We start from the raw sequence: 18,323 nt of genomic DNA, 5'->3' as shown, positions 1-18,323 counted from the left end.
GGCAGCCCTTGCCCCAGCCCCAATTCTTTCCTTGCTGCCGAGGCATTGATCTGCACCCCCACCACAACAGAGTTACCAGCTTGAGGCAGCTGTGTCCAGTGTGGTAAAGGAACCAATCCCCTTTTTATAACATTGTTCCTATAGGAAAACTGGTTCTGAGTTACAACGTTTCGACTTAAGACGCGGTTTTCAGGAACCAATTGCATCATAAGTCGGAGGACTGCCTGTACCTGGGAATAGACTGTAGGTCATATCAATTCCTGTGACACTCCATTTGTCACATTCCTCCAACTAAGCATGCATATTCCATTATATTTTGGCCTATATATGGGGAGTTTCCAAAATCTCCAGGAGAATTAGGATCATTTTTCAGCGTAACATGCAATTCTAAATCACTTTGGCACTATTTAAAAGAACACTACTGAGCCTTTGACACTACTCTTATGTGGTACTACAGCAAAAAACTCTTTCACAAATAAATTTCTTCATCCCTAAGAATTCTTTGTCCATTCCTTTAATTACTTAATCATATTTATTAAACATGATGTTCCCTTTTATAAATCTGTGCTGACTGCTTTTGACCTGCCTGCACCAAGAGGTCTGCAAATAATTCTGTGGTCTTTAGCCCAATAAGTTTTAAAAGCAGTCTTTGCTCAAATAAAGGAAAATTCACAACTGTGATCCTAATAAAAAAATACTAGAATGTCTGAATTTTTCCTTAGTAATGCTAAGCTTGGACAATCTGTCTACCTCAGTAATCTCCTCAACCTGAAGCGCCTTGTTTCATAAAACAGAATGACAGAATGATCCCCACAGCAAAAAATGAACGTAAAATTAGTAGGAAAAATAGCACGGAAACATAACACTACCATAGAACACAGAAATTAAGGTCAGTTAGCAGAATCAAAAATTACATATATAGGTAATATACTCTGTAGAGAGATCAGCATTTTTTAAAGATATGACTGCCCTTCTCACCATATTTGGCTTCTCTTAGAATATGTTAGGCAGAAAGCAAGGCAGAATGGCACCTTAGGCCCCCTCTACACATTACAACAAAGGTGCAATTAACCAGTTAACCAATTAATGACATGATAACCAATAAGCTATAAAGTTATTCCACAGAAAATGTGTAATGTAGCTTGTTCCAATCGTGACATTAATGGAATGTGTGGCCACGTGCTCCCCTATGGTGGGGAGTCCCATCAACTGTGGAGCTCTCAGCCACAGCGGTGTCCCATCCACTGCCAACCCTGCAGCTAACAAGGCTTGAAGTGGTTGCAGCATTCCTGGCACTGCCTCCAATGTGAGCCTCATCAGCCACGGTGCTTGCAGCTGGGAAAATGCTGCCCCTCTGCAAGCCTCATCAGGTGTAGGGCTCACAGCAGGAGCAGCGCTGTGAATGATGCCACTACTGCAAGCCTCAGCAGCTGTGGGGCTCGCAATGGGGGCAGCAGGGAAAATGCTGCCACTGCTGCAAGCCCCACACCTCAGGAAGCTCACAGCAGCAGCATTCTCCCCACTTTTTTTTTTTTTTTTTTTATAAATCAAATTTTGTATCTCAGGCCAAATCAGTCAAATCCATTCCAAATTCCATCAACTGAGCAGAGCTTTTTTTTTTTCCCCTTTATTTGAGCAAAGAGTGCTTTTAAAACTTATTGGGCTAAAGACCACAGAATTATTTGCAGAGCTCAGTTGTTCACATCCATATGGCACTACCACTGGCAAGCATCCCCCCAAACTCCTCAGCCTGGTGCTTCCGATATCCCTAACATACTACGATTCACAAGTACCTTACCTCCCAGACTCTTCAGCCTGGAGCTTCAGATACTTCCAAATCCATGGCAGGCATCCTACATGCAGGCCCAAGGCCAGAGGTCTTGCGGGGTTTGGATGCCCCTGCGTCTCACTTTCCCTTCGCCAACAGATCAAAAGGCACAAGCTAGGGAGTAATCTCTCATCTCCATAAAATAGGCACATAGTCGAGATCCTTCCATTGGGAGGCTATAGTAGACTCTCATAGAGGGCCTTGTCTCCAGTGCATTGGATGGGTCTCCACCCTTCACTACACAATGCCATTCAAGGTGATCTGATTTCAACAGGAAAACCACACCATGGCACCTCCTCAGGCTAAGCCAAAAGTGCTGCCCCACACTGCAAGCCCCACAGCCCACATCAGCTGTGGGGCTCACCTGCTGCAAGCCTTAGGAGGTGTGGGGCTTGCAGCATGGGCAGTGGCAAGAGCTTTGCCACTGCTGTGAGCTTTGTGAGGTGCAGGCCTTGCAGCAGTGCTGGTGGAGCCCAGGATTGTGATACTGGGCTCCTCCTACACCAACAAGAACGTGTGATGGGATATGAAACATGATCCCACAATCATGCCTCCTGCTATGCACGTGTGGCATGTCAGGAGGTGCAATTGTGTGGATTGTAATTGTGTGGAGATGCAATTGTGTAGATCCCATTGTGGTTCTACCTGTGTGTGTAGAGGGGTCCTTACTATCCTGTTCAGAAAGGCATTAACTTTTATAGGCAACAGACTACTTCATCTCAGTCTGTTGCAGTACATCCAGACTTCCTGATTATGAATACCTTATGGTACAGGACTGTCTAGTACTAAATGAGGAGATATGAAGCAACTGTTAGTTAAATCTAGCCTCAAATAACAGAGACCAAAAGTTAATGCCATGTGTCTATTGTTCCATTTGTTGAGTCTCAATCCAGTTACCAGCATCTTTCACACTGTGATATCATACCTCCATCCAAAGTATATAAAATTGTAACCATCTTCTGTATTTGGATCAGAATTAAGCACTGTTCAAAATTCTCTTCTTACTGTTTACCTTTCCAAGAGTGTGTTCACCATTTTTTCAAATGTTTCATCACATCTCAGCAGGGGGCTTGTGATTCCCCATTGTAGAGATTTGCTATATTCAGTTAAGCCAAAATATAGCTTTTCTTCACTGCCCACATCGTCCTATTCCAGAGAGATCAGAAACATAACAAAGGTCAGAGATAGTTTACACTTGTCACACAACTACAAACTCTAGTCAATACATAGATTCACAGAAGTAGGGTCGGAAGGGACCTTGTAGATCATCAAGTCTGACCACCTGCCCTGGGCAAGAGAGAAAACAGGGCTCAAATGACCCTAGCCAGATAGACATCAAGCCTTCTCTTAAAGACCCCCAGGGTAGGAGCCATCACCACTTCCCTTGGAAGTTGGTTCCAGATCCTAGCCTCCCTGACTGTGAAGTAGTGCCTTGGGATGTCTAGTCTAAACCTACTGTCTAACAACTTGTGGCCATTATTCCTTGTTACCCTGGGCGGGTGCTAGGGGGAACAAGTTCTCTCCCAAACCCTGCTGGTCCCCCCTAGTGAGTTTATAGATGGCCACCAGGTCCCCCCTCAGCCTTCTCTTGCAAAGGCTGAACAGGTTCAGGTCCTGTAGCCTCTCTTTGTAGGGTCTGCCTGGCTGTCCGCAGATCATGCGGGTGGCCCTCCTCTGGACCCTCTCAATGGTGTCCACATCCCTCCTGAAGTGTGGCACCCAGAACTGAACACAGTACTCCAGCTACGGCCTGACCAGTGTCGCATACACGGGGAGGATCACCTCCCTGGCCCTGCTTGAGATGCATCTGTGGATGCACGACAAGGTATGGTTAACCCTACTGATCGTCACCTCGCATTGTCGGCCCATGTTCATCTTGGAGTCAACAATGACTCCAAGATCTTTCTGCCACCATGCTCTCGAGAAGGGATTTTCCCAACTTATAAGTGTGCTGCTGGTTCCTACTGCCCAAGTGCAGCACTCTGCACTTGTCAGTATTGAAACCCATCCTATTTTCATTAGCCTACCCTTGTAACCTGTCCAGGTCCTGCTGTAATCTGTCTTTCCCTACTAGTGTGCCCACCTCACCCCAAATCTTGGTATCACCAGCAAATTTAAACAGGCTGCTTTTCACCCCATCATCCAAGTCACTAATGAAGAAGCTGAACAATGCAGGCCCAAGGACCGAACCCTGGGGGACTCCACTGCCCACTTCCCTCCAGGTCGAAAAAGACCCATCCACCACCACTACCCTCTGAGTATGACCCTTCAGCCAATCTGCAATACATCTGACTGTGTAGGCATCAATGCCTCAGTCACCTAGTTTTTTTAATGAGGACGGGGTGGGAGGCTGTGTCAAAGGCCTTGCTGAGGTCCAGAAATACTATATCCACAGTGACACCTGCATCCAATGCTTTTGTGACCCGATCATAGAAGGCAATCAGGTTGGTCTGACAGGACCTGCCCCTAATGGAGCAGTGCTGGTTGCCCTTGAGCACCATCCCTGCTGCTGGCCCAGCACAGATTTTTACTAGGGCTGCAATCCACCTATATACTTAAACACACAGAAAAGATGAAACACACAAGCAGATTTATTGAAGTTAATGGGCCTATGCACATGCCTAAAGTTATTCATATCTACAAGTGCTTTGCTGCACCAAAGCCTGCTTTAGCCTTTCTTATACCATCTGACTTGGGTAAAGAAAAACACTCTGATCCTTATGCTAGAAAGCAGTTGCACTTCCAAAAGCTCCAAGGAAAAAGGGTCAGGGGATTGCACTGGCCCATCAGGTAAGAAATGAATTCCAACCTGGAAAATAGATTTCTCCAAGATTTCTGTTTATACACCTGGGTTACACAAAATAGAATTTGACAGATGTAGAAGGTGCTACAATTTAAGGCTCAGCAGTTACTTACAATACTTACTGTATTGTCCAATTGTATCCAGTGTACCTCATTGTTAGAGCTTATCCTGGACTGCTGCGTTTGTAGAGTGTAGGGAAAAGAGCTGACCTGAAGAACAAGGAGATTGAAAGCCTCAAGAACCTCTCTGCAATTTATAACTCTATCTGCCAATCCATGACTGGGTTCCCCATGTGATAGTGAACTTGAGATGGCACTGCAGAAATAAAGAAAATGAAATGTTCATTTTGTATTTTTCAAATTCAACTGGTCAAAATAAAATCTCCAGATGAACAGCTCTACATGAATATGTTCTCTGAAATGAGCAAGAGATCCCCAAACCACCTAGATGACCTGCAGAGAAAAGTCCAGGAGTGAGAGAGAAAAATAAAACAAATAATGAAGCAAAGTCTTCCACCATGATATGACTAAATCAGCCTGCCAATTTAAGAAAGTACCAGAAGGGAGGTTATTATAAACAAGCTGAATACAGATTAACTGTCTTTTAGCTGCAGAGAGCTGTTCCATGCTTTTGCAGAAGGTGAGTAACTGAATTCCTGATACAGAACCAGTCCTTACATACAGAACTCAAGGCAGGAGGACACTCTCCTGTGCTCACTTACTTCAGTGGACCTACAGGATACAATAGACCAAATCTGGAATTCCTCAGAGAAAACACAAATTTGTTTTTGGGAAAAAATAATTGACAAGATGCTTTCATCTCCTTCAGTTGAGGGTTACTTCATAGACTGTGTTTTGTATATTATAATTCTACCAATGAAAGGAAAGAGAGAGATAGCACGAGAGTGAGCGAGAGCACAAGAGCATGAGAGAGACCATAAGAGAGCGTGCAAGAGCGGCATACAAGAGTGTACGTGTGTGGTCACAGGGCTAAAGGTCCATGAACAAGCTGCAACCAACAGATACTTTGGACAGATCAGTTGTCCTTGAAAAGGAATAGAAAATTACCAGTGCGTTGGGAAGGTATTTTTAGCTGCAGTTTATGCAAGTTGCAAGTCACTGTTCCATATTGTTAAAATTTTGCAGAAAACTATGATCAATGTGATAGAAGATATACTCATGACTAAGTAATCTTATATTCAGGACAATACCAGGGTGAAGCTGAGGTGCTTGAATAAAATGGACTTGACCAGTGTATGTCCTTGCTGGGCTTCCCAACAGGCAGTAAGGTTGTTGCCAAACTTTATATGCTGTACCCCATGATGCTGACAATATGCCGTTGTATGGCTTGTTCCCAGTAAAAGGGTTGTCTCATGCCTCTTACAAGAACTCATTTTAATTAATTCCCTTTCCATTGAGAAGGGGGATTCATAACAGCATGTGTTTTCTTGGTGCATTTTCTGTTCAGACCAAACACTGCCACTTAACCTCCACACTCATGATGCTTTATCAATGTTCCCAACTTAAAAATCTTTGACTTGAAATTAACTATGGTTGCATTTAAAAAGAAGAAACACCTGTTACAGAAAAAGATAACAAATGACTCCCTCTCTTTAAGAGAGCTCTGTTTCTGAGAGAAAAATTTCAGTTCTATCTTCAGTAAATCTATTTAAATGAAAAACATTAATAACAACAACTACAAAAAAACCCTTTGGTTTAAAAAATGTGGCTAACTGGAAACCTCCCAGTCAGCTAATCTAACCATGAACATGGAAAGAGCCTGAGGGAAGTAAGTGGTCTATTTTTGTGATACTGGATCAGAGTTCTCCTTTCTTATCCTATTTTGGTAGAGAAGAAAGGCAGTTCTTTTAGCTCCAAGTACTCAAGTATCATTTTGTATGGCACGGAGTATACCATCAGTTGTTTCTCTCTGCTCACTGCCTGTTGAGAAGGAAAGGAAACTGGGAAAGCCCCAAGAAATTGGAGAATGTTGCTAGGAGGAGAAAAGAGACCATGAAGGACAATCCCCTATGGGAGGAGCTTTTTTAGAATCTAAAAATCTAAAGTTAAATCTATTTATAGTGCCTTAAATTGAATAAGCATTATAAATTTAGAAATATCTAGGATGGGTAAAGCAAGTGATATATGTTTATATAGACTGAAATGGTTCAGGCACAAAGTAAAAACAGACTCCTAGAGCACAGTTTTGATTTTGTTTTAAAACCCTCATGTGAATAGACAAAGAAGAAATGTTTTGTCTTGTTATTCCAAAGTACTTACCTTGTTAAATCCACATGAGCATTGTCGTGAACCAGCACAAACAGTGTGTATGGATTCTGCTTTACCCGTCTCATAAAAATTTCAAACTTAGCTTGGAGCTCATTGTCAAGGCGCACTACGTATTTCTCTGCTCTCTGATAGGCTGTCCCATTGTCTTCAAGGCCCAAGTCTACAAGAACACCTGCCAAAAATAAAAATTAGAAAAGGGGGAAAATGTACTTTCACTCTGGTGGTGACAGTGATTTCACCATTTCTAGATTTTCTCCAAGGAGAGAGAGGTGTACGGTAATTCCAGAGTCAAAACATTACTAGAAAAATGTCAGACCTACATAAAGATGCTCCAAAATTCCACTGACTTGGCTTTACACAGTGACAATAGGCCAAGTTTTCCCATGTTCTGCTAATACATTATATCCCACTAGAAACAGAAAAGGTATTTTGTCTCCCATACCACTTCAAATATTTATAAATATACAGATTTCTTGCCAATACTGTCAATCTTTTCTGCTTTCCTGAGACAAAGCTAAAATTGCTGCTACCTCCTACAGCCTTTTCCAAACAGCAGGAAGTACAACATTTTGTGTGCAGTTCTTGTAAACTGTCTAACAGACTATACCTATATTCATAAGGGAGACAAAATGTATTCCTTGGTTTGCAATAGAAACTGTTTCCAAGTAATACTGTTAACAGCAGTCCACAGTAAAACATTTATTCTGGATTGTCAGATTTTTAACTAACTATAAATCACTCAGTTAAAAAAAAAAAAGAACAAAGAAGACCTGCACTTACAGTATACAACTATCCTGTGGAACTCCCTGCCATAAAACACTGCAGACCAAAAGTTGAAAGGGATTCAAAATGGATTACAAATGTATACAGATAATCCACAGTTACATTACACGGGATACTTTTAAAGAAAGCTCATAAATCCTGATGTTTCAGGCCACAGAACAGTCATTGACAGACTATGTGAGACAATATCTCCTTCAATAAGGAGAGATTTTTGTGGGAGATAGCCTTTATTGGATCAACTGTATAGCTGGGAGGGACACAAGCTTTCAGGTATGAAGTGCCGTTCCTCAGGTCTAGACCTCAGGAGACACCTAAGGAAGGTTACTTCATACCCAAAAGCTTACCTGTCTCCCTCCCAACTATTACTGGTCCCATAAAAGATACCACCGACAAAAATCCTTGCGCTTCATATTTTTCCTGGACCACCACAGCTGCAACACCACCAAAACTCTCTCTCGACAGCCAAATCAGTCCATAAAAAAGGACATCATGAGCCTTCTGCTTCTCTTTCTGGCTATTCCAGTCACAGAATACTGGACCAAAAAGATTACTAATTGAGTCAACATGGCATTTCCTACATTACTGTGTATGTGAATACAGGCATATTAAATTAAAAAACCAAACAAATCTGGGTTTAATACTATGACCAATAACAAGGACTTCAGTTGTAGTATAGGAGCACATAGACTGGAGACATCTGAGAAAAAGGGAGACCTGGGTGTGCTGGTTGATCATAGGATGACCATGAGCTGCCAGTGCAATGCAGCAGTGGGGTACAAAAAAAAAACTAATGCAATTCTAGGTTGTACTAGGCAGGATATGTGCAGTAGAGACAAGGAGAATATTAGTAGCATTGTATACTGTGTGACCCCATTTAGAATCCTGTATGCAGTTCTGGTCACCAGTTCAGGAAAGATGAACTAAAACTGAAATGAATTCAATGAAGGGCCTCTAAGATGGTTAAAGGAATGAAAACATTTTCTTAAGAAAGATTAAAGGAGCCTGGCCTTTCTCATACAGCTAAATGGAGATTCAGAGGGATATGGTCATATTTTACAAATGCATTCATGGGTGAATATTTAGGCAAGAAAAGCATTTTTCAGGCTGAAAATAGGCCCAACACAAAAATCAAATGACTACAGACTAGCTATGAATACATTTAAACTGGAAATTAAAAGATTTCTAAATATCAGAAAAATCAAGTTTGAAATGGTGTTCCAAGCCCACAGGTAGTAGGCAAAAACCTGATTTGCTTTAAGATGAAACTGGATACGTTTATGGAAAGGATGGTGTGAGAAGACAGGGAGTTATGGCTGAACAACCTGGGTGTTTGTGGTCCCCCAGGCTGGGACAAATACCTTATAGTGTGGGAAGTGTCTTGCAAACTCATTCCTCAGGACTTCTGCAGGTCACCCATTGGGACCAGGAAAACTTTTTCACCTCATGAATGCTATCGACTTCTGGGTTTTGGGGGTTATTATTTATCTTTTGCTGAGGCACTGGAATATTGGCCACAGTTAAATCTGGTGTTTTTTGACTGGGGTGCACTGATGATCCCACTGGCACTTAGAAAACCAGAGGCTACCTGGGTAGAGGGCCTTGTTCTGCTCAGGCTCATATCACTCAAATTTGAGGTCATGAGAGAATTTTCCCCCTAGGTCAGATTGGCAAGGACTGTGAGGTTTTTTGCCTTTCCTGTAGCATAGTTCTTTTCCTCAAAATTTCTGAGCATATATTAACCAACTACTTCCTGTTGTAATAAAAGCATGGCATGAACAATACCTTCATCTCCATTTTACCTATGCCATCCTTCAGGGTGCTCTTAATGTTCTGAGTATTGTGCTTTTTAGTCATGTGCAAAGGTTTGAAGTAGTGATTTTGGTGGCCCCTTGGGTTAATGACTTCCAGCCAAAGCAGGGGACTAGATTCAATGGCTCAGGTGGCCCTATCCACCCCATGTCCCTAAGAAAGTATGAAAAGACATTTGTTTATTCTTTCTTTTGCTTTCATATTGCTGGTTGTTGCCTCTGCTCAAAGATAATCCAACTGTTACAGAAATGTAGCAGCGTCCTCTACCAGCTATGCAGTAGATGCAATAGATTTGTTTTTATGAAAGGTGACCTGTTAGACCTTTTTAGCCTCAAGGCACGCCTTGGAAAATGCCAGCTCTTAGTTTTCACTCTTTGAAATTAGAGCAATTCTTCTGTAGCAAAGAATTTATAAAAATCACTGCAAATCAGAGAATTTTTAACACTATGGATTCTTACGAGAAAGCTCCTGGGTTTATCTTGTGAATCAAGTTTGCAGACCTAACATGTGGCACACTTGACAGGATCTTAAGGTATCCCAGGAGTCCATGGCACCCTGGTTGAGACTCATTACTTTAGACCTTATATGACACTAGCTGGACAAATGTGGGATTTGCAAAATAGAGTCTGGAACAGGTTATTCAAGCACTGCATGCCAGGTGTACATAGATGAACTGGTTTGATTTAATAAAAAAGCCTCCCTCTCCATTGCTTTACCTGATTGTCGAATCCGTTGAAGAGTCTGCTGGACCAGGACCTCTGAACGAGGAACTACAATGATGAAGTCTACTTTACTAAAGTGGCCCAGATCCAGACTTTGATTGCCACTGTCTGCTATAGCACAGACTTGGGACAAGAGCTTTCTGGCAACAGTAAGCTGTGGCTGGTAAATCTGGAAAGTGTCAACATCCAAATCTAATAAGAAAAGGCATCAGATTTTAATTCAGTTTATGTTAAACAAATCTTCAAAATATTCTATCCTACACAGTATAACCTCATTAATCCGGATATAAAAAATCTGGAATTCTCAAAAATCTGGCACTTCTTAAAAATACGCTAAATTGGGGAGTAGCGGTGGCTGGCCCCAGAGCAGTGGAAAGGGAAGCTTGTATGCGGCAGCTGATGCTGCCATCCACCACCCCGTGCTGCCGCTCTGCACGTGGCCACTGCTCCGGGACTGGCTGCTGCTACCCTCCGCCGCCTTCTTCCCCCCTACCCGTACTGTTTCAAAAATCCACAATTTTCAAATTTCCAGCAGGTGCTCGGTCCCGAGCATGCCGGATTCATGAGGTTATACTGTATTAGCAACAAAAATTACTTAACAGAATAAATCCACTTGCTTCCTAGTGGCACTGTACAGAATTGACTTTTGCAATAAAAACATGGCTGAAGCTGGCGTACTGGACAACCAAGAGTGCTAGAATCATGAGGCTAGAGGGAGAACAAACTAGAGAGAGCCTGGCTCTGTAGCTTTGTTGTTACAGCAGTTATCTGGGAAAAAGGAACCCTGGGTTCTGGTCCCTTATCCATCCAAAACTTATACATTTTACATTAAACAGTCTGGGTAAAAATCAAATATAATCCTGGAAGCAAGGAATAGATTCCTCCATCCAAGCCAAGTGCCCTAATTGCAATGCTGCAGTCAGGCTCCTTCTTGCTTTTACTCCATTTAGCTTCATGACTCTTGCACTCTTGGCTTCAATGAGAGGGGTAGAGGTGCAGCCTCATAGAATATTCAACAGCCTGGTGATTGGAGCACTCTCCTAGGAAGCAGAAAATTTGCATTTCAAACTCCCCTTCCCGGATGAGTGCTGTAACTACTACAATTGGATGTCGAAAGATTGGTCCCAACCATGCCTCCTCCTCCACCTCAGGCCACATTCTTGAATAAGTACGATTTTGGCTGCAGCATTCTGCAATGAACTCAAAGCTGTTCAGGTAAGTTAAAGTGTGTTCTGGGTGCACCTTGTGAACTTGGCCCCTCCATGGATTTAGCAAGAGTTCAGGGAGCATCCCACTTCCATTCTGGACTGCTGCAGGATTTAGGCGCGAACTAGACACCTATTTGCTTATGAATATATGTGGAAACTGAAATGTAAAGTCCTAAGAATCCAAAACATAAGTGAATAAACAATTTAGGCACCTATGGAATTTGGTGGCTACTAACACAGGGATAATTTGGATGAGTTAAGAATAGGGCCAGATTCAGGGAAGGTGCGGGGGGTGGGGTGCAGTGGCGTACCTTTGAGTGGAGCAGGTACCCCCTGCTCCATCCAAACTTTAAAACCAACTGCAGTTGTATTTCTATTTAGGCAGTGCTGAGAGAATCAATTAATTTAATAGATCATTATCATCTCCACTCCACGCATGTTAATGGCCCTCTATCCTTTTCTATCCTAGATGTTCCAATGTTCAAACTATCTTTTTTTCCTGAAATGTTTATATCTCTTAGCCATTCCTAGTAATGTCTCCTTTTTAACAGCCCTGAAGACCGTTTTTAGCTCTCCTAAAAAGCCTTAACTTAGGTGTGGCAATATTAACTTGAGTGTAGAAATGAGGAACAATGAAATACTGGGAGTCAAAATGCTCAAGAAGGCTAGATTTTGTTTTATGAATCTGAATGTAAGAGATGTATATTTCATTATAATGATTATGGAACTAATGACACAATATCTTTTAACTAGTTTTTGGATACTTTTCCTTTTTCTTAACTTAACACAAAATCTAGGAAATTGTGCACAATTCCAATCATATTTGCTTTTGCTTTGATCTTAAACTGAGTAATTTAACGCTAGCCCCCTAGAAAATAATAGAGCTTCTAGTTTCTCTTTAACTGGAGAAAAATGTACTGCATTTGCAAAAGTGATTATGTGCCACACTATCTACAACCACCTTTTCAAAATTTTAGATTCACCATTGTTTAAGGCTCAAAGCAATAATACCTGTAACCCAGACAAGCTACTTTACGCAATGAAGCATATACAACATAAAGCTACCTGTAAAAGGCCACATAGGTAGTCTGAGCACAGTCAGATACAGGACACAGATCTCCTTTGCTTTTACTTCAAGACAATGTTCTTTTCCCCAGGCATAACAGTGTGAGATCAGTCCAGAATTTAAGTCTTAAACAGGAATTTCTCCATGTTCTAGTTTGTGCATTGTACAAACTTAGAGTAAAATATTTTAGATTAAGAATCATTAAGTAATATATTTTAGATTCAGGATTGTGAATGGTAAAAAGAGGAAGCTGTTTGTGATACAGGTTTTGTGCCAAGATTATTGCTTTGCTTTCTCTTGTTGATGCATTCTGCCAGAAATGCTAATAATTTTGGCTCAATGCCTGCAGAATACTCTGAGACATGCATTTTATGACATCTACAAATAAGTAACTCTTTACATCTTAGGAGAAAAATATTACCTGGTTCTTGTCCTGAAACCATGGCAGCTGCCTCCTGAGATGATAAACATTCATTAACGTCTCCATTAAAAGGGATTACAACACTGTCTCCTCGCTGATGCTGCATTTTCTCTAGCAACTTGTCCAAATCATCACCTATTTAAGAATTAAGAATAATGTGCATGAGTAGAGCTTAGTATAATTGAAGGAAAACTTTATAGCACATATAGTCTAAATGACTGATGTCATATTTGCTATCCTCAATTTTACTAGTGGCTCACTATGAAGCTTAACTCCAAAAGGTAATCAGAACTGGACACTTTCATATCTTTTCCTTTAGTTAGTAGTGATATTTGATAGTCACTGAGGAACAATTACAATGAAAATATGCTGACTGATCAGCACACAAGCCCTGTGCACTTCTGGATGCCCCACAATCAAATTCAGCACAAATAGGGTAAGGATAGACTAAAACAGGATGGTAGCTTTCATTGCACTGGCCTGAAAGAAAGAGAACTCCTTTATACTCAGTAAACCAAAGGCCACAGAAAGGAGAGGGAGTTATGGTACTCCTTACCCCTTTATTTCAACCCCTAAAAGAAGATATGCCAATACAAAGCGCATTAGGAAATTTCCTCTTTTAGCAGGAACTTGAGAGTCTCCAATTCACTCACCCAAAGATGTATTTTTGAAATGCGATGCCAGGAAACTAACTTTTCCTGTGATGAGCTCATAACTGATCTCTTTTAAGAATTCACTGGTTGTAAGCATACTCTCTGCTAGGGCTCTAGACTGATATTGACCTAGAGAATGCAAAGGACATATCAAGATTAGATACAGCCCACTGTCATTACAAACTCTTCAATTTGTTAAGACTGCGTAGAGGCAAAGTTAATCTTCAACTACAGGTTTCCACTGTCTTTTCAGAGAAGAGACTGGTAATATCAAGGAGTAAGATGTTCAAGCCTACTGCAATAGGAGGCAGGAGGATGAGTTATGTCTATTTAGCACATTTCTTGCAAGTTACTGTCCACAGACATGTTGGCTGAGCTCTAGGATTAAAAGGAAATATGCAGTGTTAGCATTTAGGCTATCCCTCAGAAGGATGGCAAACTTTGCTAAAATGTGAAGAGAAAATTATCACTAGAATCTGATTTGTCCACAGAGAAAGTAATAAATTCAGCTCCTCTCAGGCACACAAGTATGCAATGCAGACCTTCTGTAATGGCCACTAGTGAAAAATGGTACAGCTGAAGTAGTGTCCTGTGTTTCATACTGTTAAAAAATTAGTCATTTGGAGGGAAGGCATGGTGTCAGAGTAGTTAAGATCCCTGGCCCATGAACAACAATAGTACCCAAGGACCTCAGAGCAAGCCGTGGGATGAAAACCGTTTTGCTTGCTCTGAACTCAGGCGGAAGGCTGCCCTCAGTGAATCGAGCTGTAAATGGGTACCTAGTCATTGCCTAGGGAATCAAAGTAACCAGAAATGATGCTGGCCATATTACTTTGTGCACCACCAGCTGCAGACACCTGCATGCCTTAGGCATGGAGCCAATTGAGCTGCTTAGGCTCAGGTTTGGTTTCACTTAGATATTCACCACCATAGTGTAAAAACTATACAGTGCTGTATAAATTAGGGATACATGAGGGCTTTATATTGCACAGAGGACACCTTAAGCTATTTCCCAAGGCAGCTGTACAAAGAAACAAGCACAGTTTCAGGCATCTCAAGCAAAGGATGACTAAATAATCTGATTCAGTAGATCTGCTGGAAGCATGCAGCTATGTTCCATCACCTGCTGAGATCCCTGTAGCCACTAGTGCACAACATCCTGGTGGAGCAGAAGACAGAGCAAAGTGAAAAAATAAAATGGAATCAAAAAATGAAGAGGGAGATTTTAAATTTGAAGCACTGCAAACACAACTGCCTTTGTAACCAGAGAGTACTGTAAAGTTACTTACCTAAAACTACCACACAGAACTCATTTCCTCTAATCTTGGATGCGCAAATTGCAACAACATAATCTGGTAGTTTTTGCTGATGTTTCATTTCATTGAGGGATCTCAGAGTCTCCGAAATACCTTCAGCCAAAGAATTCTGGGTAATCACCACATGCACCATGTCCCGAGATACACTGGCAATTAACCTAGCAAGCCAAGGGAGCTGACCTGGTGACACTGAGACACACTGAGTGCTCATTTGCAAGGAGTGCTCTCTCAGTGTGAACTCCTGCATAGCTTTCAGCATGATCTGTTCAAACTCTTCCCTGAGTGGTATCTGGTCAGGACCTATAATTAAAATAGAACATCTCTTCATCACAATATTGTTGCATTAAAAATAATCAGTCATTTGCCCACCTGGATTTAAGACAGTCTTTTAGACTAACCTAGCATTTTTTCATATTTTTTAACATGAACACATTCTCACTGTTTAATTGTAAAAGTTCTATTTTTAAACAAAAACTGTCTCCTCCCTAGTTTCTCTGTCCTCTACAATCAGGCTACTAAAAAGTAGATCAAGCAAAGGGAGAGAAGAAAATTTGTACTCTTTAGGTGATATGGAAGCAATTTATCTATATTATAAATACAGCCTCCAATGGTCCAGGGAACAGGAAGTCCAATACTCACCCTTTAATCATGACAATGCAGTATGCTAAAACTTGAGGACTGGCCTGAAATATGCTTTTTCTATCACCTCTCCAAGTAAACCAAGTTTGGAAATTACTGGGTAATTGAGTAACTTGATTTAACAAAACATCAAGCTTCTGATCAAAAGAATTGTAAGCATATCTAACACTTGAAATGGACTTCCGACATTGATTACATTAGTTTTAATTGGTGAGTTATAGCAGTATCAATTCCCAAAATAATTCAGTTTTATTAGCATTTTCTCACTAGTATGAATCTAACACGATTAAATATAGCTAGCTTCCGAAGATATCCTGAACAGACAAAACTGTACTCATAAATGAAAAAGAAGAAATACCCAAGTTACAAATTGCCAATATTCCATAATAGCACCACAGGAAACTGATGGATAGTCTAGCAATTTGTTCATCTGTGCAAATATATGAAGTATATGAAATGCATGTTTTCATGTTATGCTTGTGTCAAGACAAAAAAACAGGGGTGAAGGAAAGAGAAGTTAATGGAAAGGAAAAAGTTGACTGAGAAGTAGGAAAATGAATTGGTAAATGACCTACTGTAAAAGTCAGCTAAGGGTGCAAACAAGTAATTCATCACACTCAGTTTAGGTCTAGCTGACTTACTTTAAGCTGTTAGGAACAGTACAGCCCTGGGGTTGTGCTGAGAACATATGCAGGTCCTGTGTTAACCCTTTGTAGATTTGGTTAACATTTTATTGATCTAGTTCACCTCAGAATGTGAACTTAGATCAGGCATGCCATCTTTTGGGCAATTTATATCCTGTGAACATCTGCACAATCTTGGTTATGTCAATCTAAATGTAATGCCTGTATGTATCCTAAATGTCAATGCAGAACCAGCTTTTCTACTGGATTATCACCACCAACATGAGTAGGACGAATCTAATTTTCTGAATGTCAGGCAATTTTCACTTTTGAATTGAGGCAAAAGGTCCTGACAAATATGATAATGACACAAAACGGGTAAAACTCTGTATTTTCCATTCCCCTTCTGTAGAAACATGTTTGTATCTTCAGAATTGTCTCAATGCCTCAGCTACACCAAAGTATCACATCCATCTCTAAAAATCTGGATTAGCAAGGAAATGATGGCTGATGTTCTGTAGTGAAAATTATTACCATCACAAGAAAATGTAAAAAGTCTGCAACATGCTAAAGAAAGAAACCTAAGACTGCACAGAAACAAAAGCAAAAGTGTGTTGAAAGTGACCAATTATGTAGCCTACAAGTTCTAGACTGAAAGAGTTTGAAAACACCCAAGGAAGACAAAGGTAATTGTACAAATGGAAAGGCACAAAATATAGAATGCTGTAAACAGAGCTGAGGTGATGTTACCCGCAGTTCCTGAAGATAAGATAGCCAAATGCAAAATCTATAAGAGCAAAGGAAACAGACTGCAAGAACCGCTGAAACCACATACATTTCCTGATCACACTGGTTCAGGAAAGATCACCCCCTATTAAAGGGCTACCCTCAAGTTATTTTAAAAATTAAGCCATCGCAAAAAACAGTGAGTGGCAATGTAAGAACCCACTGTAAAATTTCAGTTTGTTCTACACGAATTAACAACAAGTATTAACCCACAATCCCAACTGGCTCATTTCTTCAGTTCTCTTAGCTGTCTGCTCAAGTATATCATGTAAAGTGCTTATTATGCACAGACAAAAGAGGTAGAAAGAAAATAACTCAATTTCAAAAAACCTGGAGGGTTCCAGGGTTCCACAGTGCATTCCCATCCACATAATGATACTTTTCTGATTCACGTGTTCAGAGTCATAGGCAATAGGATAAACACGTGAGAACCAATGTCTAATAAGTCTCTCAACCCAAAGAAAATTAATCCTGAATTAGTGAAATAAGATACATTAGGACAGAAGAAATATTCTGACAAGAATGCCAAACAATTACCCCACACTGCTAGTAAGTGAAAATATGACATTTCAAACAGAAAACACCTGGCAACATGCCAAAGAATAGTCAAAGCCACCAGGAGTGGCAAGCAAAAGGACCAGTGGCTTATCTACCTTTGCTGCTGTGGTAGTAAATTTAGTCGGGCTTCTGGCCTACTTGACTAGGAAAACAAAGATCAGAAGAGCTGATACTGCTTATTTCAGTTGCATGTTCTGTGATAAGGAATCCTGCATGCCTTATTACCCTGTGCACAGATGTACAATTAAGTAAACTTGTTTTGGTTTCTCCAAGGTCGTATTTTTTTTTCTCTTTATCTGTATTAAGTATAAATATGCTTAAAAACTTAGAGGAGGAGGATTCCTTTGAAACAGACAAGTGGGTGATTCCCCTTGCTGTCTGGAATCCTCCCTGTGATCACAGTATAGCCCTAAATAAAGAAAAGCTGGCTCTGCCAGTTCTGATTCAACCACAATGAGAAGTTTGATTTCTTCCACAATTTGGTGCCATGACTCGGATAGAGACACCCAGCGTGATCAGCTGGGACACAGACATCTCTTCACTGAAGCCCTGGAGCCAAACCAAGGTAAGAGACCTTTTGAAATCTCTACTGGGGCTTTTCAGTGACAGGCTGTCTCTGTGTCTTCCTGATTCACTGCTTGAGGCTCACCCTATCCAAACTTTTTTTTCTGCCAGAACTGTCAGACCCACTGTGTAAGTAGTAACTGTGAGTAGAAAGAATTAAGGTTAAAGACTCTGTGTTGCTGTTGTCAATGAAAGTATTTCCCCGTGTGAATTGAGTTAAGTTCTGTAAAGAACTATGAGGTCTCTCTGAGGCCAG

General features: G+C 40.9%; 1 protein-coding gene and 1 long non-coding RNA gene across 3 annotated transcripts in view; one reads left to right on the top strand and one right to left on the bottom strand.

Annotated features, from left to right (window-relative positions):
* GREB1L (growth regulation by estrogen in breast cancer 1 like) overlaps window positions 1-18,323 on the bottom strand; it is a 279,693-nt gene that overhangs the window by 41,062 nt on the left and 220,308 nt on the right. For both annotated transcript variants that reach the window (XM_019526065.1, XM_019526057.1), the window contains 7 exons: window positions 14,871-15,197; window positions 13,582-13,710; window positions 12,929-13,063; window positions 10,228-10,425; window positions 6,911-7,091; window positions 4,754-4,946; window positions 2,841-2,974 (listed from right to left, as the gene is read on the bottom strand). In XM_019526065.1, coding sequence (XP_019381610.1) covers window positions 2,841-2,974; window positions 4,754-4,946; window positions 6,911-7,091; window positions 10,228-10,425; window positions 12,929-13,063; window positions 13,582-13,710; window positions 14,871-15,197 — 1,297 coding nt within the window. The remainder of the gene's footprint in view (window positions 1-2,840; window positions 2,975-4,753; window positions 4,947-6,910; window positions 7,092-10,227; window positions 10,426-12,928; window positions 13,064-13,581; window positions 13,711-14,870; window positions 15,198-18,323) is intronic.
* Window positions 8,124-14,375, top strand: LOC109303802. The gene is made up of 3 exons (XR_002099232.1): window positions 8,124-9,407; window positions 13,791-13,797; window positions 14,365-14,375. It is a non-coding gene; the product is annotated as an uncharacterized LOC109303802 (long non-coding RNA).

The sequence above is a fragment of the Gavialis gangeticus genome, unplaced genomic scaffold, assembly GCF_001723915.1.
Source record: "Gavialis gangeticus isolate Ggan-Ray unplaced genomic scaffold, GavGan_comp1, whole genome shotgun sequence".
Classification (NCBI taxonomy): domain Eukaryota; kingdom Metazoa; phylum Chordata; order Crocodylia; family Gavialidae; genus Gavialis; species Gavialis gangeticus.
Note: the sequence above shows the minus strand (reverse complement) of the source record. Positions and strands in the feature narration are given on the sequence as shown.